This window comes from Xiphophorus maculatus, chromosome 12 (assembly GCF_002775205.1).
Source record: "Xiphophorus maculatus strain JP 163 A chromosome 12, X_maculatus-5.0-male, whole genome shotgun sequence".
Classification (NCBI taxonomy): domain Eukaryota; kingdom Metazoa; phylum Chordata; class Actinopteri; order Cyprinodontiformes; family Poeciliidae; genus Xiphophorus; species Xiphophorus maculatus.
Window position 1 is genome coordinate 25,800,665 of NC_036454.1, and position 24,145 is coordinate 25,824,809.

Here is a 24,145-nt window from a genome sequence, read left to right on the forward strand (position 1 = left end):
TTAGGACTGATACACAACACATCACCACCATATGACAACCAGGCAATTATTTCCTTATCATACATATGCCCAGTTACAAAAAGTGTTAGTTTTTGTTGGGTTTTTTTAACACAGAAAGGTTACAAAACAGCAGTTCACACCTCAAACAAGCATTAATAGAGGTGAATTATATTATCGGGCAATTTAGATCTTAAAACTTATATTACAATATTGAGTTGTTGGTTCATCTGATGTTAACTTACCTTTAAATTTAATTGGAAGCACACTTTTCTAAAAAAAAAAACTTCTGTAAGAGTGTAATTAAGGACATGTTTAATAGTTTGCCTACAGAGAGCAAATATTTAAAAGTCACTAATGACAGAAATTGTTAAAATGCCATGTACAGGCTGTTGGTTGGAGAGCATTTAATTAAAATTGACTCCGCAGAGTGCAGCTGATTGGCCTTTCTCTACATTCAATCTTTGTCCTTCTCAAAACATTGAAGCCTTAATTTTTGTTGTAAAGTGGGAGATAATCTTGTGATTTATGAACAGAAAATATCTCTAGATCCACTGAAAAAAAAGCCCACTAAATATAATTGTTAATTGAAACATCATTAGCCGCAAGCTTAATCACAGATTTTGTCTCATAATTTCCATCTAATATTTTCAGTCACTGTTTCAAAAACCTCCCAAGACAATATCAGGAAACAATAAAAAAAACATCACCGTGGAAGAGTAAACTCTGCTCTTGCTTTGTTCTTTGGCCTACTTAGGCGATAGCATAATTGAGAAAACGTGTGTGGGGGAACTCACCCGCTGCCACGGCTGACCACATGACAAAGAACATCCCCACAGCAATCCTCTTCAGAGGGGAGGGCAGCAGGCCACGGCGCTTCAGGAAGGGGTCCACTACTTTGTCTTTAAGAGGGATGAGCATGAGGATGAGCACTGCGTCAAACATGGTGAGCCAGGCAGCCGGGAAGGTGAACTTAATCAAGAAGAATCCAGAGGAGAAGAGATGAGATAAAAATGTATAAGAAGCAACAGAGCATAAAAACAAAGAAGACTCTATGTGCATTCCAACAGTGTTTGTGTACACATATAGGCATCCACAATAAGCAAGCAGGTTTCGGTCTTGATACTGCTTTGGCACCCCCAGGTGGCCAAAACCAAATACTATTTAATGAAAAAAACCAAAAAAAACAATTAATTGAATTTACAAGAATAAAAACCCCACAGTCAAATGGATCTAAGACGTGAACACATTTTAGGATTATTATTCCCAGAGGCTGCAGCTGCAATACTGATAACACTGTTGTTTTAGCTGCAAATCCATTAAAGCCCACCGCAAGCTCTATTGTTCATTCACAGTATGTTCCCCAAACCTGAGAACCGAAAAGTTTCATGTTTAAATTGAATATCTGAATTACTAGATGGAATAAAAATGTTCACAGTAACTGTTAACACACAAAATGTTTGCTACTTCAAGCACAATGTTGCTTTGTGCAAAATAAAATTGCAAGTTGTTAGACCACATAACATATACAAATCTATGTTGGCAATTTAAATTTCAGGTGACATGGAAACTTGATATGCGCTTCTTATTTAACAGACTGATATATTTTTCTCTCAAACTGAATTCCCCAATTCTTGGATTAATTTAGCAATCTATCAATCTGTTAATAGCACATGACCATATATCAGCTTTTATAACAGACCACTTTGCCAGATAACACCAAAAATCTTGACATTTTGACAATAGTTCAAAATGTCTTCTTTCTTGCCAAGACATTTAAACATGAAAAAAAAAAAACACAGGGAAATAATAGTTATAAATTAAAGTGTATACACAGGAATTATAAGTATCTTTGCTGGTAACACCGGGCTCAATAGAACTGCAGTTAGTTTGTCCCTGTGACATTTCATGAGTTTAAAACACACAAGCACACTTTTTCATTCTTTCTCTGTATAAGAAACATAATTTAGCAATTTATACCTAAGATCTAAATCTACAACAATCATCATCAAGAAGTAGTTTTTGTTGTCGTTTTAAGGGTTTTTTTGGCTTCAGTATTTTTTTTTTACCAGTAGATTGACAGAAACATGGGTTGTGAGAGAGGGGGAAGACATGCGGCAAAAGTCAACGTGCCAAGACTCAAACCCACAACAGCCGTGTTGAGAACTGAGGCCTGTGCGCCACCGTCTTTGCCACGGCACTTAATAAAATAAAGGATGTGGCCTTGATTTTATTAAGTGCTTAACAAAAGCACTTCTAGAGATTCTAAAGAAACTACGCTAAAGCCCATAATCCTCATCTCTGGAGAAAGAAATAGGTTTGACCTAAATTCATATTTAAATGATCCAGCTCTTTAATGAAGGGAAATTGATCAATTAACTAATGTTACATTAGTGAAGGTACCAGAATCTCAGCCGATTTTAAGATGAGTCATTGGTATGGGTTCCTGTTCCCTTGAGAAAATAGCATCTTTTAAGTCTAGCCACTTAACTGTCAGGTGAGCTGAGGGAGAGAAGTCCCAGAGGCTTCAAATCTTACTTCCCTTTTAATGTCGACAACTGGCGAGGTTGGAAGGAGAGACATCTTACTTCCTCTTTCAATACCAACAATATTTTAGACATGAGAAGTGCAACCTGAGCTCCAAGACAAAGGTCAAAAATGATGGCCAAAAAAATAAATAAAAGTTTAAGAGTTTTACAACAAATAAAAACTAGTTATAGTTTTGTGAGAATATTACAGCTTTAAGAAGGAATACGAGTTATTTGTTGTTGTTTCTTTTTAGGTGTTTCACTTCACATTTTCTTTTAAAGGTGTTGGAGCTTACAGCCTGAACTTTCAACTGTGATCAGTGTCACTGCAGTGAAACCTTTGTTTTTTTGAGGAGTCATGTTTCACGTGGAGCAGCTGAGGGACCCATCAAAGTCCTGCAGAATGCAACATACAAGCCGTGAGAGCGAGTTACATCAGCTACAAATCAGCGGGAACCGTCAGACGGAGGCGCTGCAGCAGAGGAACACAAACACAGCCAGGTTGCTAATCTGAGAGGTATTAGTCTGTGAAGTTCTGACTTAATCCCCAAGGCATTACAAGCCGTTCCTGCTGCCTCCAGCTGTTGCTTGCCATTGCATGTCAGAGACCAATTGACTTTTTTTTTTCTTCCCTCGAGAGCGAGATATCTGGTTTGAAAATATTAATCTAGAAACAGGTGGTGTTTTGTGTATTTATTATTATTACTGCATTATGTTCTATCTACTAAACAATAAACATGATCTTGGATTAAGCCTGTTTTTATTATTTGTTACCTGATGAGAGGTGTCCACCGAGGTGTTTGAGGGTGTACCAGGAATCCTCAAATGGAAGCTCTGCAGGATATATGTTGTCTGCATCTGCAGCACAATAAGGAGATTAATGCCAGCATAAAGCAACTCTCCACTTTATGATCACCAGGCTCTCTGGTGCAAAGCTGGTTCTCTGCAATCTTGAAAGAGAAAATAATCTTCCCTTATTTTAGCATGTCTGTTTACTGGAAGCCAGCACAGGCAAGATAAAGTCCTCTAAATTGTTCCACTTGTAAAACATGGATTAGTCTTACCTGGAAATACACTGTCCAGTATGGAATAAGGGCAAAGAAAACTGGAAGGATTTTCACTAATGATTTCACTTCCTCTACTTTTTCTTCTGGAAATTTCCCTCCATAGGTCAGTTTTGCGGTGTCGAGCAGGGTGGGTTTATTGCTAAAACAGAATTAGAAATGAAATAATTTAATTACTAAACGACTGAAGTGTGAGTAGTACCATAAATTAAAAAAAAACATGTTATACATAGAATATGATGAAATTACTCTCAACTCTTAAAATGGTACATTTAATCATCTTTTTCTGAGTAAACTTTACCCTTTAATAAAAGCACTTCTAGAGATTCAAAAGAAACTACAGTAAAGCCCATAATCCTCATCTCTGGAGAAAATTCCCTAATAAGGAATTTTTATAAGGCTGTGGGATTGTCCAACTTAAAATATTCAATGTCAAGTTTTTGAGACGTTTGTGGTACTTTGGTTCAAAGTCAAGTTTCAGCTCTTTAGGATAACTTTTCACCACAGGGAACAAAGATGAATACATTGACCAGATGTGGGGGGGAAAGGCACTCGCAAAAGAATTATAGGAGGGGATCAAAGAGAGATTTAAGATAAAGGTCTGCTTTAACATACAAAAGCTGCCTTGCAGCTCATAAAAAAACTCTCCACAGAAAAACACTGAATACACAACTGGAAATGTGGAAATCCCAGAGAAATAAATATTTGATACTGTTATTTTTTGCTAATGATTCTAATAATTTACAAATGATTCAAATGAGTCTTTGAGATCCTTTTTGGCTAACAGCCTAATACTTTGACGGATTTTATGGTTTCAACAGTCCAACAAATTTGTTTCCTATCAAATTTAGTTTTTCTTATCACTAAAGAAATACAGAAAAAAAGCCACGAGTATGAGCACTCTTACCGAAGCAGGTTTGGTTCCTTTGGTTTCTGTGAGCAACAGGCAAAGGAAAGGATCTTGACCATATCTGAGAAGGCACTGCCGTCGGCAGGCTTTGTGATGAAAACGGTCCGTCCCAGAACAAAGACCAGGAAGGAGATCCCGAGGCACACCGCCGGGATGATGTAACCAACCTCAAAACTGTAATTCTGCTGGATGTATCCCACACCTCCCAGAGACAGGATAGCTCCTAAGTTGATGCACCAGTAGAACCAGTTGAAGAATCTGCGCGTGGCCTCCGGTCCTTTGTCTTTGACCTATGGTCACAGACAAAACAGAATAAAAGCAACTAATTGATTTGCAAATGCATTAGTTTTAGAATGTGTTAACATAGAACACATGTATAGACTTTTCAACACGTCATAAAACTCCCTTCTATTGGATTCTCCCTGTTTTATGCAGCATTGGAAATTATGTCCCTGTGTGGTCTGACTGAGAACACTTTATGAACTGTCCTTTAAGGGAAATGACAAATGAAGAAATCTGAGGCTCCAACGGCACGCACATCAAGCCGTCATTATTCACCCAGCAACCAACATTTCAACCAATTCCTCAAGCCGATATCAGACAATCTGCTCCGGTTCTCCAGCTCTCTCAAATTGCCCAAACTGGATACTGTCACTGTTATTTTATCAGTGCTGTGCACAGCTCTACCTTGGGTTTGATGATTTGTAAACCTTTAGACAAACACCGCCTAACTTCAGAAGCTTTCACACTATAGCGTCTTACCCAAACACCTTAAGGCAGCTTTAAGGTGCCTTGTTGCTATCCACATGTTTTATGAAAGCATCAACAAGGCAAAGGGGGTTGAGGTCAGGCCGCTTCTGTTGTGGTCTAGACTCACCAAGCAAGGTAGTCACAGCCCAGCATCAGCTGACTGGTTTAAGGGCAAGTTGGCTTCGCAGGTTGAAGTCTAGTAATGACGTATAGTTGGTGCGACCAGCCAGCCGCAGAACTTAAAAGCGGAAGCGAGACTGAGATAACTTTCAGACAAGGAAAGAAGTCAAGATAAATAATCTAAATTTGAAGCATTGGCTCAGCCAACACCAGAATCACTACACTATGTTTCTACGGCGTTATTGCTTTGAAAAGAAAAGTGCAGGAAGACCAACAAACATTTTATGCATTGTGCACCTCGTATCATCCTGCCCTAGTGGCTTCCTTCCTGGAGACTCACAGTTGTGCAGGATAGCGCTGCCTTCACTCGCAGTGTATGAATTATCAGTCAAGCATCAACAAAAAAGTTCCATAGACAGCATCAGGTAATCAGGAAGTTAAAGTGGTTGTATTCTAAAGCAAAGGTCAGAACACTTTGCCTCCACTTTTTACCTACTCACCAAAATATATTTGTCACCGCTGGTTTATAGCCTCATCAACGACCTCTAAAGCATAAAAGATATGCCTCGTCAGGACAGGGCAGCCGTGCATATTCTGTGTTTGTTAGGTTGTTGGTTTATACCCATTGTTTTTGTTGTCACAGTCAGCGTTTCGCGAAAGCAGAGCAGATGAAGGCCCTATAGCAGGGGTGTCCAAAGTCAGTCCTCGAGGGCCGGCATTCTAAGTGTTTTATTTTGTTCTCTCCCTGGTTTAACGCACCTGAATCAAATCATGGTTCATTAGAGACCTTAGGAAAATACTGACATGCTGAGAAGGTTATTACTACCACCAGGGAGAAAACTAAAACATGCAGGATGCCGGCCCTCGAGGACCGACTTTGGACACCCCTGCTATAGCGAAGGATTGTGCAGTGTAGTATTGGTTGGTCGTTCATATTCTAATGTATTGTAAAGTTGGAGATCACTACACATTTGTCAGATGAAACGTTGTAGTCAGACTTGTCTATTAGGAATGGACTTTCTTTATGGATTCCCATTATGATGCTAAACAGATGTGATCTGTTTAACATAAGAACTGCAATGATGGTTGTCCACCTCAGGAGAAAGTATTAAATTTAAAGGAATATTCTTCACGTCACAAATCTCGTGAAACACGTGAGGTGTGAAAGTACCTGAAGCTTATCAGGCAACATTTTTCATGTTAACTATTCTGAGTCTCAACAGTGGTTGGTCATCTGAAAAACAATCAATACACCTTCAAGTATCCATTGAACAACACTGATGTTCAATGAAAGGAAAGGTTTGAAAGGACTACTGAAACACTGTCTGAAAATGAATCACAAACTTGGAACAAACCAGCACCATATGTTGTGGTTGTTTCTTAAGAAGCCGGCGCTCTGTGAGGTCATAGTTGTAAGAAGAGTCCGGCACTGGCCAAATCTCATTAAAACAAGCAGCACATTTTCAACTGCTATGATGTATTTTACTATTTAAAACTGGCCAAAAAGTTTTACCTAGAAGAGATAATACAGCTAGGCTTGTACAGGGCCAGGGTTCTGCTATGAAGGAACGTGTGGCTGCACATCCCACTCATCTGAGCACCCAGGCTCAGAGTAGGGGGTCGGTTCAGTAGGGAAGAAGTGAGTTCCCTTAGCACCAGTGCCCAGATCTTCTTGCCAGCATGTTAAAGTTCAACAATATGTCCCTGATACTGGATGAGTTAGCTCTCAAATGGCTCATCATTTGCGAGCTAACTCACAAATTTTGAGTTGTGTCTGTATGAAGACTTCTATATGAAGTCTGAATGAAGTCACTAGATTATTTTTTCTGGTTATGCTTGTTGTAAGTCCTATGCATATTGCACTTCCCTGAAAAGAGGTGGGCAACCCTTTTCAGGGAAGTGCAAGAATGATGATGTTCGCATCATTCTTGCACTTAGTTTCTTTTGAACGGACACATGTTTGACCACAAATGCACTTATTTACTAAGGGTCATCTCAACGGCATCATAACATTTGATCTTTCAAGCTTTTACTCCTCCATTATGCAAAAAAGGAGAAAAGGACGCAGCATTATCTACACCCAGTTTATGCGCTTTCCATCTACGTATAACAACCACACAAAGCACAAACTGCTGGCTGTGATCTGGCCTTTGTGTAGATTGCAAATCTCCTAAAGACATCATAAAAACCCAATTAGCATGAAAGTGACATGTAAATGGCATCAAGGTAAAGTACCCAAAAAAATTATCCACATTTGATTCAAGAAAGTGATATTTTTAAATTTAAGATTTCAATGAATACCTAAAGCTCAATTGGGATGGCAGACAATAAATATGCAGAATATATACAGAGTTGTTTTTTCACATAGATTGAAGGTTGTGAAGCAACCAACACATATTACCTACACTGAGCTTTCTAAAAGAACCCACAAGAACATCTTAAATCAATTTGGAAAACAACTTTTTTTTAAAAATCTATGAAAACTTTATATGGGAGAAAGTACAATTGTTGTCATAGCAGCACCAATTCACTTCATATTGAAGCACAGGTTTTAGCAGTGTGATATGAGGAGCTATAACAAAGCCCCATTTCCTCTATAAATATCAAATAGAGAGAGATTCAGTACAAAAAAAACTGAATCTGGTTTTATAGAATTCTTGTGCAACACAATGTCAGGTTACAAAGAACTGAATTAAAACATTTCAAACGAGAAACACAGTTTACTGTTTATTTCTGAATAAATACTGCTGCCAATTTTACTCAGGCAAAGAAAAGGCAAGCTTAAAATACAGCACTGGTTATAACAGTCTATCAAGCAAATATTTATTTTTTTATGGAAGTTATTTTGCTTATCAATCCTGTATGATAGTCTTTGAAAAAAAATAGCCCTGCAATGCAGTGATACTCAACTAAGTTTTTTTTCCTCTTTCATCACTTCTTTGTTAACTACACAAAAGCTGTCAGAAGAAACATCTCTCCTCTTGCCCTAGATATAACTGTAAGAGCCTAGTGCTGTTTCTGAAACAATTAAGAGGAAATATTCATTTATTAATTCTGTAAAAAATGAGCTTTTAACTGACAAATCTTAGGATTCAATTCAACTAAACATAGCATTGACAAGTTAATGGGCCTTTCGTGAATATTTGTCTGACTGACACCAATAATAACTGAATCATTTCATTCACTTCACTGTCAAATGCCAATGTGCTCTGAGTGTTTAAACATGGTGAAAAGAAATCGTGACATAAATGCAAAAAATGTTGCAACAGTATCAAGTATTGTTTAAAATTAACACCACCAACTTCCTTTGGAAATATTTATACACATTTTGGGATATTGTGTCAGGATACAATAATCCAGTTAAATAACTCTGTACTTTCTTAGAGAAAGTTCTTTGAATAATGATATGTCGATTCTTACAGCCACAGAGCGGAAGTACACAGAGCCTTGCAAAAGTACACATAGTGGAACTTGTTCCCATTTTCAGCTTGGTTAGTTCTTGACAATATCAATGTCAAGAGCTAACCACAGATCAGGGATCAACTAGTAATGATGTAACCTCTTAAGTGTCAAATGCTTAGTTAGTTGATGAATCCATGCAGACAAAGGCGTCCTCAGGACGTTTCATGGATTTTAAGTTAGAGATACATTATTAAGCAATTTTTCAAACGTTTAATAGCCATAATCTGAAAATTGTAAAAGGCATGGCACAGCTGCAAACCTATCTAGTTAACATTTATATTATACTATGCATACTATGGTATGCTCAAATTAATAAATTAATGGATGACAAAATATCTTTAAAACATTCAACCATATTTTTTTAAACAGAACTACCATATTTTGATTTTATCTAAAAAACATAAACAAAAAAGACTTTCTCACCTTAGAATAACCAGGCTTCTGTATCTATCTCTCATTTAAATCAATATATTCCGAGAATGGATTTTAGATTAGTAAAATTGAGGTATTATTTAGCAATAATCTAATTAAAACTTTTAAGTCTGATAAGCTTCTGCTTTTGCTCTAGTATTCAAAAGTACTTCTCTTTCAGGACATAAAAATTTTTTGCAGATGCTTGTGAATCTAGAGGAGATTTTTTTTAAGAGACCCATAAATTGCTCAACCAACTATCAGTCTAGCCTCACTCCTGAAAGCCGAACTTTAGTCTCAAAGAGCCACTAACTTTATGTTAGTTATCCTAAGATAAAATACTAGTCTTTTAAAGAAAGTGCAATACAGTATGTGGAAAGTATTCACAGCAATTCACTTTTTTTTCACTTTTTTTGTGGCACAGAGCCAGGTATTATGCATTTTCCAGGAACATAGTGCTATTTTATAGCAAAATCGAGTAATTAATTTACCTGCAGTTGTTATAAAAACATTGTATATCTCAAACATGACAAATACAATCTGATGTTGCAATTAGATGCATTGAAATTTTCCTCTGCCCCTTAAAGAAAATCCTGCTTTTTCAAACACTCTGCCTTCAGCACATCATCAAATGGTTGCCACGGGAGATTCAATGATTTCTCAAACTTGAAACTTGAATTAAAGCAACACTCCAGGTATGTTTTTGATGAGGAAGTAACATTATGACATTCCTGTTTTTTAAATTCATTTAAAAAACACTTGAAAACTCTTTTTCACATTATCAGAATGGGATATTTGTGTGAGGAAGTGTAAGAAAAGAGCTTAATTTAATACATTTAACATAGCAAAATGTGGAAAAAGTGAAGCGATTTTCCAGATGGACTGTATGCAATAGAAGAAATCTCAAATTCAAGTAAATTCAGTTCCCTTAATATACAACTTAATATAGAACAGGATGGAGGGGTTATCCAAGTCTCTTACAAGCAGAAGTGTTTGTAAAAACTGATTGTAAAATTGAAAATAAATCTTTCAACACTGATAATAAAGGTGCACCTGAGTTTACACAAACATTTACTCTATCACCTGGAATTGATCTGATATTCCTAGAGATGTAGATAACATATAGAGTCTTAATTTGTGCGCAATATTTCAAAAGTGCTTTCATTTCCAGTTGTAACAAAGAATTTCCTTTTTTAAAGGCACATACTTCCCTTTTTACATGACTTTACTTAGAAACAGCCATGATAATCAGGAGCATGCATGTCTCAGTGAAATGTCACGGCACATCAAATACCCAATCACATGTTCGATCACACACTACATACCCAATCTCACACATATGAGGAAACGAAAAAATCTAAAACATAGACCATGAAACACCCCGTCATGGTCAATTGTCAAGAAAGCCTATGGGTGTGTGTGTTCTGTATATCTAACGTTTTCACTTAACGTTTAACACAATTTTGTATCTATTTACATGGAGTTGGTTAATGTGTTTATGGATTAGTATGATGTTTTAGTTTTGATTAATTTAATGAAAACAAAAGAAAAGAAAACAAATCTTTCAGTATTTGTTAATTAGGAATCGAAGCCAATGAGAGAAAAATGGCTGATTGGTGCAATTCTAATTCAAAAAATTTTACAACGTGGTTATACATGAAAACTCTGCAACTGAAAGGAGGCGTACTCATTTTTCATCATGGCTGTAAAAGCCACATGTTTGAATACTGCAACAAATAATATGAGGTGTGAAAACTATGGTTTATACTTTACCTGATCGGCGCCAAAGGGAGTGATGTTGGATTTCACAGTACCAACACCAAGTGCAACTAAAACCAGTCCTATGTAGATTACTGAGTCACAATATGGTCTGCGCCATGGGCAAGTTACATTTGTTGGAGTGGTGTTGTTCATACATTCAGCAGGTTGCACCGGAAATGCTGTCTCTTCTCCACATAGGTGTATCCTTGTTGAGTCTTTTGAAATAAAAGGGAAAAAAATCATGCCAATCAAATACAGGATTAAGCTTGAAGCAATAGTCAAGAACTTCCCAAGGTATGCGTCTGCCAGCCAGCCTCCAAACGGTGAAATCAGGTAAGTTATTCCCATGAATGTCAGAAGTGCCTGCGTGGCCTCAGTGCCTTCCCAGTAAAAAGGGCTGTTGTTGAGAAAAAGTACCAGATTGGATGTGATGCCATAGAAAGCAACCCTTTCCAAGGACTCAGCAAGTAGGACGGCAGCACACGCTAGTCTCCGTCCCTGGAAGACTGATGGTGGTGAAGGTCTGTTTCCTGAGTCCAAAAGCGGGCTTCTCTCAGTGGAGTCCCTGTTATCCATTTTCAGCTAAAATAATGGAAACAAAACTCTTCTTGAATAGTGAGTAAAGACCTAAAAAAAAAAAAGAAGAAGAATACAAGTGAGATTGGAAATCAAACTACCTATGCTATATCAAAACATGTGAATAATCAAGATTTTACAAGAGTTGAACAATAAAACACCTGTCACATCAACATACAAACATAATGCATAAAAATAAAAATAACGAAAGCTACAACATTCTGTGCTAATTCTTGTGCCACCAACTTATTGTGAAGTAAAAACAATCAGAAGTGATGCAAAGCCACAGAAAATCACCACGAGAACTAACTCTAGATGTTTTAGACATCGCCAGAAAACTTTCAGCAAATGTTTGAAGACTGTTACTACGTTGTCTAAATTTCACTTAGTTGACTTCTAAGAGTCCTACATTCACCCAAGTTTGTTAAAGTAGAAAACTATTTCCCTACCGTCACAATACGGTCACTATTAAGCATATCATTATTATTTGCTAACAAATGCTCCAATATCACATCTGAATTGTCCTACTAATGTTACCGTTCTTTTCTTATAAAGAAGAAAAACAAACATTAAGCTAGCTGTAACACCAAAAGCGTGTGGTTTAGATTACCTTTATTTATTGAAGCTCTTTCCAGCAGTCTTCAGCAACCTCAGCCTCTCTAGTTGAAGTTAGCCACTCGAGTGTTTAGTTTTCTCTCGTAATAAGTCAATACTTTCGCTAAAAAAGGACTGGGAGTTCACAACAACAGTGTCACAGCACTGTCCCGTGACACGCTGCTCAGTAAAAGCTGTCACAGCTGCGTTCCTGAACCGATCTATAGCTAAAACCGGAAGTGATGGTCTCGTAAACAGAGCCTTCAAGGGGTACATCCCTGTAATATAGACGTCTACTATTTTAGCGCATGCGGCGTACCGCAGGTAAAAATGAAGTTCCTTTTATTTGATCGTTTCGTTGTAGTAGTGTAGAGATATACGTGTTATCAAGATGTTCTCTTGACCGAGTCTTTAATATCGGCCACGACACGAAAGCAGTGCAGACAACACGTTAGTGTCCTGCTGCTGTTATTCCAACCGTTTGTTTCCAGGGGAATATTATTAGGGGCGGACTTGTAAACATTTGAAGCGTGGTTCGTCACTGGTTGGAAAATCACTAGTGGCACGTTGCTGGGCTCTGTTAGCTTTCTTCTACGTGGACGTTACCGGGGAATGAGTCCAGGAAATGTGATGTGAGCTGGGTGTAGCAAGGGAGCTGAAACTCAGAGACCTGCCCTGCCTGCTCTGTCATTCACCGGTTACAGAGGGGATATGAAATTACTCTTTCTAGCCTGCCTCAGCCCCAAAACAGGGAACTATACTACAGCCGAGAGAATAAGGTAAATTTACCTGCTGATTCAGATACCTGTTGGTAATTAGCTTTAGTGGCTCGGTCCGACAGTACCCTGGTTAACTATTAAGAACCAGGCTATATAGGTAGCTGATCTTATGGAAATGTCCCTCTTCACTGCTAATTGGTTGTAATTAGTCAGCCGTAACCTTATGGCTCATAGTGATGCTATACCTTAACGTGGCTTTTGACCGCTGTGCCTTTGTTCAATCATGTGATATTTCTCGTCATCACTGGCGGAGGAAGTAACACATCCTTTATTTAAGTGAAATTGTTCTGTTTTGAGAAACAGCCCTGACGTAAAAGGCCATCTGACCGAAATCACCTCAATAAGGTATTTTAGGTTCGGTTGGAAGTCCAAATGTGACTGTTACGTAGCCTGGAAAGTTAGTTTAATTAGTTTATCTAAGTGTTGCAGATGAGCAGTTCTGTCTTTTAAATACAAGTGTTGAATGTTTTTAACTGATTAATAGTTACGATTAAAACACCCTAGTAAGTACATTAAATTATATTATGTAATTATGTGATAAATAAAAAGCAAAATGGTTAGATAATATTTTTAAACTGAGACTCATTTTAAAAATCCTGCCATCATTTTAATAATAGTATTTAATTGTTTCCTCATTCCTGTCGATCCTTCAGAAAATAATTGATACCATCATCATGGCTACTAAATAAACATTAACATTGGATTGATTAGCCAGCACATTTTCATTGCAGACCATTCACCTTGTCTGGAGCAGTGTTAGCACGCCCACTGACTTTGATTTGTAAGCTTAAAAGAAAAATGTTTAAACAGTGCTTTTAACATTTTAATGAATTTCACATTTTTTATTTATTAGTCAGTCCTTTTTAAAACAATTCTTAATAATTTAAATCAAAATGTCTATTTAATGTATAGATTTTCACTTTTGTCTAAATGTTCACAAACATGCCTAACTCCAGCGGTCATTGGTCAAGAGTTGGGGTATACCTTGGACAGGTCAATTTTATTTTCAGTCAACGCAAAATTAAATTCAAACTAGTCTTGTACAACAAAACATCAACAGTAAAAGTATTACTTGGCAAGACTGCAAACATAGACCGTTAGAAAAATGCTGAAAAGTAGTTTTTGATTTATGGTATATTTAATAGTATTAATGAAGTTAGCCCTCTGTTTCACAGGAGATTTCTTTTATGCTGTTATTGCTTTCTGTTCATCGTCTTATGATCAAAGAATTGATCTTTTTTTTTCTGTGGTTTTTGCACCATTAATGCACAACAGAATCTGTTAGTGTGACATGGTCCAACATTTTAAGTTTTGCCATTACAAATGCCAAACTGAATCATTAAATTATATTAAAAAGGTTCCTGCAAGCACCATCGAACTTTATTCTCTAGAGAGAAAACGTGCAAATCCTTCTCTGTTCCCTCACAGGTCAATTTTATGTTCATTTTCTGTCAAAATGTTAGAAATACATTTTAGAATTCAATTGGAATAAAATACAGCAAGTTTTCTGCAAAAATCGTCAAATAATGATTGCATTCAAACATGCTGTTGCCCCGCACCGGAATAAAAACTTAATTTCACAACATGCTAAATAAAAAACATTTTAAATAAAAAAAAAACACACGTTTAAGAAGTTCTAGTGTTTTTATCAGGTTTTATAGAGTTTGATTAATTTTAACTAGGACAAACAATGCCACCCTCTGATAATTCTGGAAAACACAGATTGGTTGGCATCAATTACTGTGCATGGTACTTCTGGACTGAGAAAAAATGTTGTAGATAGTAATTAAACAGGCTAAAATCATAGACAAACACCTTTGTACTTCATTATTTTAAAGTACAAAACTACAACTGAATGTGTCACATGTGTTTTATGTTTCAGGTCTCACATTGAATCAGCAGGACACAGCTGCGAGTTAAGAGATGTGGCAGATTTTCACTCTCCCTCTGACGTGGCACATCTAGTATCCCAAAATCCTCCGTTTGAGGGTGCGCTGGCAATTCATCTTTTCAAAGCTGGCAGACTCCTCCTGGGTAAACACTGACTGAGGCATCATCTGTGTCGTCGTGATCGGATCTTACTTTCTGTTACTAATATTTGTCAGAAAAACAGACATGTAATTATGTCCTTTTTATACAAAGGTTCTTATTCTCTGTTTGCATTAGACCTTCGTTTACCCTTCGGAGTCATTTTTGGCGGAACGGACATAAATGAAGATGTAAAAGATGAGCAGAAGCGTGTGGTTATGGAGCAGGTGCTGCTGAAAGCCAGGTGACCCTACCGCTAACCGCAATTTCAAAATGCTCGATTCCAAAGACTTTCAGTTTTTGTAGTTGAGTCAGAACACCAAGTTAATAATGAGCTCTAGCATTCTTTTTTTTGAGGTGTCGGTCGTAGCTTCGTCGGCATTCTGGTGCAAATAATGTAACTTACTTCTTTTTTTGTTTTGTTTTTTCGAACCCGTTCTTTTGTAGAGATTTGATGCAGCTGTCGGCATCTTGAAGTTCAAGCAAGAAGTAAATGTGGCCGCCCTAATATTTTTATTCATGTCACTCCAATGAAATTTAATCTAATGACGTTTAATTATGTGATTTTTCTGCCTGAGACATACGTTATTAGAGATGGACTGGTTCGCAAACTCCACAGTTCAGTTCACCTTTCTTGTCCTACTTTGTCGAAACTCCAGAAATACTCGACAATAGCAACACATCATCCATTTATTTAAAAATATATTTTACTTAGGTCATGTAAAAATCGGCAGTTCAGTGTTAGCTATTATGCCAAGTTAAAGCTGGCTGCTAATCAATGAAGTGATTCTGTTAATTTGCTAACAGCTGTTTAAAGATGTTTATCTTAAATTCTTACTTAGACAATAATTATTAATTTCTCACCTTTTACTAAAAGTTTCCTTGAAGTTAAAATATAGTAATGTTTCACATATAACTTAATTTATGTGCATCCTGAGTTTCAGTTGATTGGAGTGACCCGATCAATCGGCCTTATCGGCCCTGATCCAATTTCCTTAATTTTGAGTGATTGGGTATTGGCTGATATTTACATGCGAAATTGATCTTATCTACTTCTGCAAGAGTCTGAAAATTATCCACTGTCCCCCGTTTGCTCTGCCATGAGAAAGAGCAGACTGACAGCATGGCTGCTAAGTCACAGCCCACCGAGTCACACAAGTAACAATAGTCACTTTGTTGCTACTTTGTCACTATATTTAGTGACTTTTTTAGCAAATGTATTTTTAAAAAGTGACTAAAGACAAATGTTGCAACTTTTTTGTTATTGAAGTGGCTAAAATTGGAATTGGCTTTTTAAAAATCCGTGATCTGCCAGAAAGCTGCAATCGGTGCACCCGAAGGGTTTGATTTCTTTGCTTGCCTGGTGAGATTTTCACTTGCACCTTTAGAAATATATTTAGTTAGAAAGCTGCTACACATGAAAAAAAAAATCTCACCTGTATGTCCCAAATTGTGACAAGTGAGCAGAGTATAAATTTTTTTTTATGAGCCATTACATCTCTAAGAAATACTAACATATAAAGCTAAATCTGCTCAACAGAAGCTCAGCACACAACATTACTTCAATTGTAGCTGAAAAACGTAATCACTATATTGAGAAAAGTTTGAGGCTGAGCATTTTTAATTTAACTCCAACTGTGCAGGTTGCGAGTTGTTTCCTTTTCTAGTTTAACAGAGACTACTTATCAATATCATGTGAAATGACCTGACATCAGTCTCTCTCTCTTTCTCTTTTCATGCTGATGAAAAGGGCGTGGTAGGGAACTTATCTTGGAAGTTTTAAGGGCACAAATCCCTACTGGGAGCAAATGGGGAGATCTAGCTGTTGCAGCTTCAAACATCCCTGCACCTCCCACTGTTGATGCCTCCTCACACACAGACCTTGATCTTAAAATTCGGTCACCACACAGAGCCTGTTGGGCCGCTTAATAATACACTGCCTGGCATGCAAATTAATATCCTCCCGGTGACTTTTGCCCTACATTTCCTTCATTTTTCCTCATTGTTTTATTTGCCTGAAGCCAAAGGAAGTTTTTCTTCTGCTCTTGTTTGCGCCAACAACAGCATCAGGGTGCATTGTAGCTTGGATACCTGTTGCCATGTTGGTGGTGAGCTTTTGGTGGTTACTTTATTGATCTTTTGTGGCAAAGAAGTCACAAGATTGTTGAGATGTTTGCACCAAATACAGTGTAATGGAAATTAACAAAATAATTTAATCTACATTTGTAAAATGTTTAACAGGAGTCAGGGACAACTGTTTCAAGACTGAGTTTAAAGCAGGTGTGAATTCATTTGCTGAGCACACGGGGTGTGTTTCCCTGTGTTATTTTTAGAATTACTGCAGAGTATCTCAGCAGTTCCACCAGTTTACAGATGAGATGGGTGCAGCAGTTAACAAATATTTTATCTGGCAGTGCTAACTCAAACACTTCCAGACAAGAATGTTGAACAAAACCTGCCTGCATGTGGACACAGTGACTATTTTAAAATATCATCTAAACTTGTATGTATGTAACTAGTATGATAACCTGAATCAAACAGACCTGCCACATGCAACTTGGAAGCTGTACTTTTAAAAAGAGTGCTACCTTGATAGGTGTTTGATAGGTCTTGTCAATTAAGAAAATTATGCGACTCTTTTTTTTTGCCAGCATTCCAGCAGTGTGCAGCAGCAGCATTACCCTGAGCAGAGAAAAACATGTCACTCTAATACTTTATCTGTCGTCTTATGAGGTCTTTGAGGTCCTAAAAAGGGAATGGCAGAAAATATAAACTTTTTAAACCTTGCTGTGTCTTTCAATGGATTATTAGGGTTATTGTTGAAATAAAAAGAAGGAAAATAATTGGGTACAAAGTATAAAAAGTTTCCCCAAATAAACTCAGAAATATCAAGATTCATTTCAGATTTTGTCAAAAGAAACATGAACTTTCTCGGATGTCAAAAAGTCGTACATTTTCAACAAATAAAGCTTAAAATTTTAAAGACATATGTCTATGATGTTAGAGCAAGGATATTTGCTGACATTAATACCAGTCAAGTGAAGTCAAAAATTGTTTTAGAAAAAAACTCAGAAGTTTTCTGAGATTATTGAGTAAGACATTAAGCAACAAAAAGTGACAAAAATCCTCTAAGATTCAAGTGGTAAGTTTAGGAGATCCACATCTGTTCCCCCCCCCCCCGGCCCCCCCCAAACTGCAAGCTCTTTTTCTGTATCATAACGTCATCTCTCAGGCACAGACACACACACCATTGAGTGGAATCCAAAATACACGCCAGAGACAGGGAGGAAGAAGCTCCAACATGGCTGCCTCAAAGTTAATCCAAGTTTTTTTTTTTTTTTGTAAATATCTCAAATTAATTTAGAAATTTCCGTTTTTCATCTGCAGTGGCCAATAGTTATTCATTTGCAATGGCCTTAGTAATCCGTCAAACTATCTTGATACTGATAACCTGACAAATCAAAACAAATTAGTAATTTACATGTCTCATTAGAACCGTAAATGGACACAATTTATATAGCACTCTTTAAGTCATACCGCGCTTTACACTATTCACACAAATCACACTCACAAATGTGTGCACATTCATCACAATTACACAAATGTGTAGGGTTTTGAGTCTTGCCCAGCGGCACGTCAACATGTGGCAAGAGGAAGCTGAAATCAGACCCACACTTTTTGGATTGCAAGACAACTTTTCTCTCTGTTGTAAGCTGCAACTTGTCATAGAAAATGTCGGTAACTCTTTATTTGACGGGTTGTGAATAAGACTGTCATGACATCGTCGTAAACATGACATAACGCCTGTCATGAACACGAGTAAGTCTTCATGATTATTTATGACTGTTGTCATAAAGTGTCATTCGGTAAATCATGACACTTTTAATACAAAGTTGACATTATTCAAAATGTCTTTGTTATGATAACTTGACATTAACCAAGAAATCATGATCTGACATAAATTTGTTATAAAATCATTACTGATTAAACTTTAGCTTTAATAACATAAACACATCATTTTTAAAGTTTAATCATGTTCATGACAGGTATTATGTCATGTTCATGACAGTGTTATGACAGTCTTATTCACAACCTGTCAAATAAAGTGCTACCAAAATGTCTTTCTATGGTTATGCTATGTTTGATAATAATAATCAATGCATTAGAAATGCACACACAGTGCAGAATAAACCTTCCATGCTTACTTCATTTCTACAGTGGATGGAGATTGGCATGAGGAAACCATGCCAATCTCCAAAATGACAGATTGCAAAAATCTGATTTTCTGTAAATTTTTCAATATTACTTTCACTAATCCTGCTTTTTCCGCAAATGTCAAAATTATCATTGCCTGTAAAATGACTAAAATTCACTCATATTTATCAAAATCTTTGTTCTGATTGAGTCATTTTTGCATTTTTTCCCTCCTGTTGTTTCTAATCAGGTTTGCTGTTGCTTTCACTGAAAAACTAAAAGAAGAGGCAGAATTTGTTTTGGTATGATCAAACCCCCTTTTCTCCCATTTCTCTATTAAATTCCTGTTATTCCTGGAGTATTTTCTCATTAACAATGCATTGATTCTGTTACTTGCTCCATTCTAAGTTTGCTGCAAAATTTAAGTTAAGTTACAAGTGAGGATGCACAGAGTAAAGCTATTTTATTGTGTTAACAAATGCAGTTAACTTCAAGATTTGTTTTATTTTTATTCTATCAGCCAGACCATCTGACCAGCAATGTCATGGATGGATCTGATAAAGCAAAGCCTGTCAAGCACATAATCAGTCTGATGTTACATGCATGAAAAACAATGTAGGAAATATAAAAAATAAAATAAAAATCAATGAAATTATGGTTGTAAATATGCTTTGCTCTACATTCATTTCATGATAAGCAACTAGGTATTCTAGCACAAAATCCCCACCAACTTTGACAAATACAAGACATAATTTGATGACTTTATCTTCCTCTTGGTATATATGCAGTCCAATATTTTGCAGCAGATTAAACAATCATATTGAGATATTGTACCTGTCGACAGTCAAATGTATAACAGCCATTTGGGAGTCTCTGAGCATTATTGGCATTCTTCCTCAGTTGCTGAAAAAACACAGTGTGTGTTGTTATGAGAGGCAGGTTTTACAACAAAGAATGAATAAAGTTTCTTGTTCGGTGTCATTTTATAGTTGGCTGCATTAAAAAACAAAAATACTTATTCTGAAAATCGCTAGTATTTCAGGAATCCCATAGGGGTGTAGCATTGGGATTGCTTTTTGAAACCATGTTTAGAAAATCTTTTGTGTTTTTTTAAGAGTGAATAAAAAGTACTGATTGGAAGCTAACTAAGCAGAGTTAGTCAAATTAAGGCTAATTGGTAGCTTTTCCATTTTGTGTTCAAAGGTGTCACAACTTAAAAGTTCTTTCTATTCTTTGACCACACATTAGCCTTTTTGTTAGCATTTCAAGCTCGCGATTTAGAGTTATACAGTATGTTCATGACTGTTTCACTGTTAAAAAGAACTGAATGTTGCTGCAATCATTTCACTCACTTTTTATGAATTACTCTTAGTTCACAATATGCATTTTCAGTTGCTGACTGACCTATGCAGAGGTTGTAGAGGGATTATGGGAAAAAAAGGGCGGGACAATCTGTAATGGTTTGCAGTCTAGTACATGGATGCATGTAGACTTGCATTACATATGACCATTCACACACACTCATCCATTTTCTGTACACCCTTGTCCCTAGTGGGGTCGTGAGACACACACTCACACACAAGGATAATTCAGAGTGGTTAGTTAATCTAATGTGAATGTTGTTTGCCCAAGGAAGATGCTACACAAAAAGACAGAGTCCCAAATTAAAACCCATTTACCAAGTTGGATAGCCCTACCAAGGGCACCACCTTGCAGCCTTAGAAGTAGCTTTTTCGAATCCTGTAATTTGAGTGTTTCATTTTATTGAGAGACAAAGACTTACAAGCTAATTGAATGTGGAAAAGTAATTATTAAAAAGATTTTGATAAACTTGGCAATGGGGTTTGAGTTCTGCCCCCTGTGGGCAACAGTGATATTTTTCTTTATTTATGATTTCTTAATCAATTGATTACATCCAGTCTACATCTATTTGTATGTAGCGGTCATTAAGGTTTGTTTCCCCATCAGGCTGTTATAAATGTTGGTATGTGTCTCATAGTGCATAAAATGCAGTTTATCCATATTAACCGATTACCCTTTATTAATCTATTGATTTTATATACACACAATGTTGATTGCTTCCTCGTTTAGTTTCTATTCCTTTCAAAATCGCTTTTGTTCGTAAAACAAAAAGCTTTTATCTCTGCATTATAAAGCAAAAAGACATCCGGCGTCTGACAACATCAGTAAATGTAACAGAAGGGCTTTCATTATACAAACACAATATTGGGGCCTGTCTCACAATAGTCTGGTATTAAAAAAACATTACAGTGTTTTATTTTCAGATGAGATTGCAGCCACAGGCAGCAGATTGAAGCCAGTGGCATCCTTTATCTCCACCATTTAAGTGGTGACAGCAGGAAGACAAGGCTGGCACAAGAGGCATTGCTCTGCTTTTTTATTCCGACACAAAACATGCGTTGTTGATGGATCTGGTGTGATAACATCCAGCCAATTTAATTTTCATCTCCTTGATTTATTTTGCAATATAACTATTATCTTATCAACTGGATTCCTGACTCCCCTTTTAAAGTTTGTGTTTTGTTTGAATGTGCTCGGAGCATGGAGAACATCAAGCGTCCAAAACCAGAGCAGCACCGACAGCAACAGTTTCATGTTTGTTTAAATTAACATCGCCAATCACTGCTGATTAATCTGCGTGTGAACTCTTTGTTTTTCACTTTTTTTTTAAAAAAAAAAACTGCTTTTATCTTTTCTTCTCTTGCTCAAGGTGTCACCCGACAGTAAAATCTATGTCCAGCCTCAGGGTAAGTTGTCGTGCAGCTACAATAGCAATTACTCTGTGAAATGATGGAATATTTCCACATAATTTAACATTTGGATCACAAATAATTTGTCAGGATTGATGGCTTGAATATGCCTTTTCTCAACCTAACAGCATTGCTGTTGTTTAATTTAAAGGCATCCAGACAGAAGTGGCTGAACAATTTTGTTGGACTGAATTCTTGAGGAGCTCAGGTACGTGAGTTTAGTGTTATTCCCGTTTCTTAATGAAAAACGTATTGCATCTCACTAAATAAATAGAAAACTCCTTTCGGTTGTGTAATTTTTTTTATAACATGCTTTTTTATTTTTAGGATTGTAGTTACAGTCCTAAACTAATATTATATCTTATATTTCAATAATACATTAAAATGTTTGAAATATCCAAATTTAATTTTGAATAAATTTATTCGGTTGGGATTGCATTTTTGTTTTTCTTTTTTCCCCTGGTGTCACGTTTTTTCACATCCTACATAAAAGATAACCTAAGTGTTTTGTTGAGTGCTTAAGGACTTTAAATGGAAAAGACATGACAATACAACATTCAAGTAAAAGAGATGTGACACAATCATCTTTTGTCCATAAAAAACCATAATGACATTTGGTGTTGTTTTTTATTTAGTTTTTTTTAGTAGCTCTTTATCTAAAGCTGGGCCGACAACGTTTAAAACAACAGGTACTCACACAAGCAATCCAAATAATCAAGAAGCCTAAATAATTGTTTTTATTAAATAAAAGCTTTTAATTTATGCAGACTACAGACTTGCATAAATGTGGTTTATTATTGCTGCTATACATTATTAATGCCAGTATTACTACAGGAGATTTTGACCAATGAGATCAAGTTTGAGCCATTTTTGTCCACACGTTAGCCTCCTGACTGGATGCTAGTTATTCTTCATTACCAAAGTTGTTGATAATTGTCATTAAATCATCAGGTTTTGGTGTTAATTCTATGTTTAACGGTGTGAACGCCTTAGAGTCGCTACTAAGCACTAAGACGAACGTCTAGCTGCTGCGTTGAATAACACTGTACCTGCGTACATTCCCTCTACAAGCATCTGGGAATTTAAATTGGACAGTGCAAGATGATGCCTATCCCAAGTACATTAGTGTTCCCTTAGAGCCCCAGTGAGTACAGAGAGGAACAGCTGATTAATAGCTCTCTAACCTCAGGTTATTTATCACCAGGTTTCCCAGCAGCTGCAAGTAATACAAATTTTCCCCTACTCACTTCTCCATTTGTTGTTCTTGAAACAGATGTCACTATTATTGTGTGTTTATATCATTGTGCTGAAACTTTGGAATCTGAGTCAGATATTTATATATTTTTGTTACCACCGTCTGAGCATTGTCCTTGTTTTTGACCAGCAAAAGGCCATATGATGCTGTTGTTTTGCTGGTGTTTATTCTTGTTGATAGGATATATTTTTTTTAAATCAGTGAGAACTAATGCATCATGCTGCAGTGTCCTGACAACACAAGGTCTCCTTGCTTTTATTTAGCAGAATGCAGCCCCCACAGCAGAAAGCTTTATGCTGAGAAACATAATGCTTCATACTACAACCCATGCTTTATTCTTGTAAATATGGCTTTCTAAAGAATCGTAAAGTGAAAGTGAAAAAGCCCCTCTATTTCTTTTGAAATTTGAGTGATTATTTGTGCCATATCTTGATGTTTTTTTTCCTTGCAGTGGTTGACCTGCTTTGCCATCTCCAGTAATCAGTGTCAAGAACTTTTCTCATATTTTTAGTTCTTTTCAGGTAGAAAAGCCACTTCGGGAACAATCCCACGTGCTTTCCGTGCTGTCGGCTTTCATCCTTCCTTTGTCGTTTTGCGCGCTCGTGGCACAGCAGGGGGCACCATCCCATGTGTGCATTTCTCCACCCACAGTGCTGCACATTTTCTCTCTTTTTATTTTTTACTTGGATCGTTCCATCTGGCGTGACATAAATTGATCATTTCTAAATTGCCAAATGTAGAGTGCTTTCTGTTTTGAAGAGCCCTGAGAAGGTAAATGGAGATTTGGAATGGGAACATGTTTTTTTTATGTGGGCCTCGTTGCTGCAGTGGAACACTTTAGAAAGACCTGAGCTTGTAAAGATGAAAGAGGCAGCAATGCTTCTACCTGAATAAAACCGCGCTAAACTGCATGTGCCCATGTGTTATTCCACGAATTCAGTTTTC

The 24,145-nt window shown here is 36.8% G+C and overlaps 2 protein-coding genes across 4 annotated transcripts in view; one reads left to right on the plus strand and one right to left on the minus strand.

Moving 5' to 3' along the window:
- Positions 1–12,361, minus strand: part of slc15a4 (solute carrier family 15 member 4) — a 32,383-nt gene extending 20,022 nt beyond the window's left edge. Inside the window, exons 1-6 of the mRNA XM_014471726.2 lie at positions 12,190–12,361; positions 11,016–11,630; positions 4,497–4,789; positions 3,590–3,731; positions 3,300–3,383; positions 795–969 (exon numbers count right to left, since the gene is read on the minus strand). Coding sequence (XP_014327212.2) covers positions 795–969; positions 3,300–3,383; positions 3,590–3,731; positions 4,497–4,789; positions 11,016–11,579 — 1,258 coding nt within the window. The 5' untranslated portion in view covers positions 11,580–11,630; positions 12,190–12,361. The remainder of the gene's footprint in view (positions 1–794; positions 970–3,299; positions 3,384–3,589; positions 3,732–4,496; positions 4,790–11,015; positions 11,631–12,189) is intronic.
- Positions 12,362–12,500: 139 nt separating this feature from the next.
- glt1d1 (glycosyltransferase 1 domain containing 1) overlaps positions 12,501–24,145 on the plus strand; it is a 39,863-nt gene continuing 28,218 nt past the window's right edge. For 2 of the 3 annotated variants that reach the window (XM_005806923.3, XM_023343187.1), the window contains exons 1-6: positions 12,505–12,952; positions 14,835–14,986; positions 15,119–15,224; positions 19,425–19,476; positions 21,906–21,942; positions 22,097–22,153. In XM_005806923.3, the coding sequence (XP_005806980.1) occupies positions 12,885–12,952; positions 14,835–14,986; positions 15,119–15,224; positions 19,425–19,476; positions 21,906–21,942; positions 22,097–22,153 (472 nt within the window). In that variant the 5' untranslated portion in view covers positions 12,505–12,884. Of the gene's footprint in view, positions 12,953–14,834; positions 14,987–15,118; positions 15,225–19,424; positions 19,477–21,905; positions 21,943–22,096; positions 22,154–24,145 lie in introns of all 3 variants that reach the window. The other variant, XM_023343188.1, reaches the window with a different exon arrangement.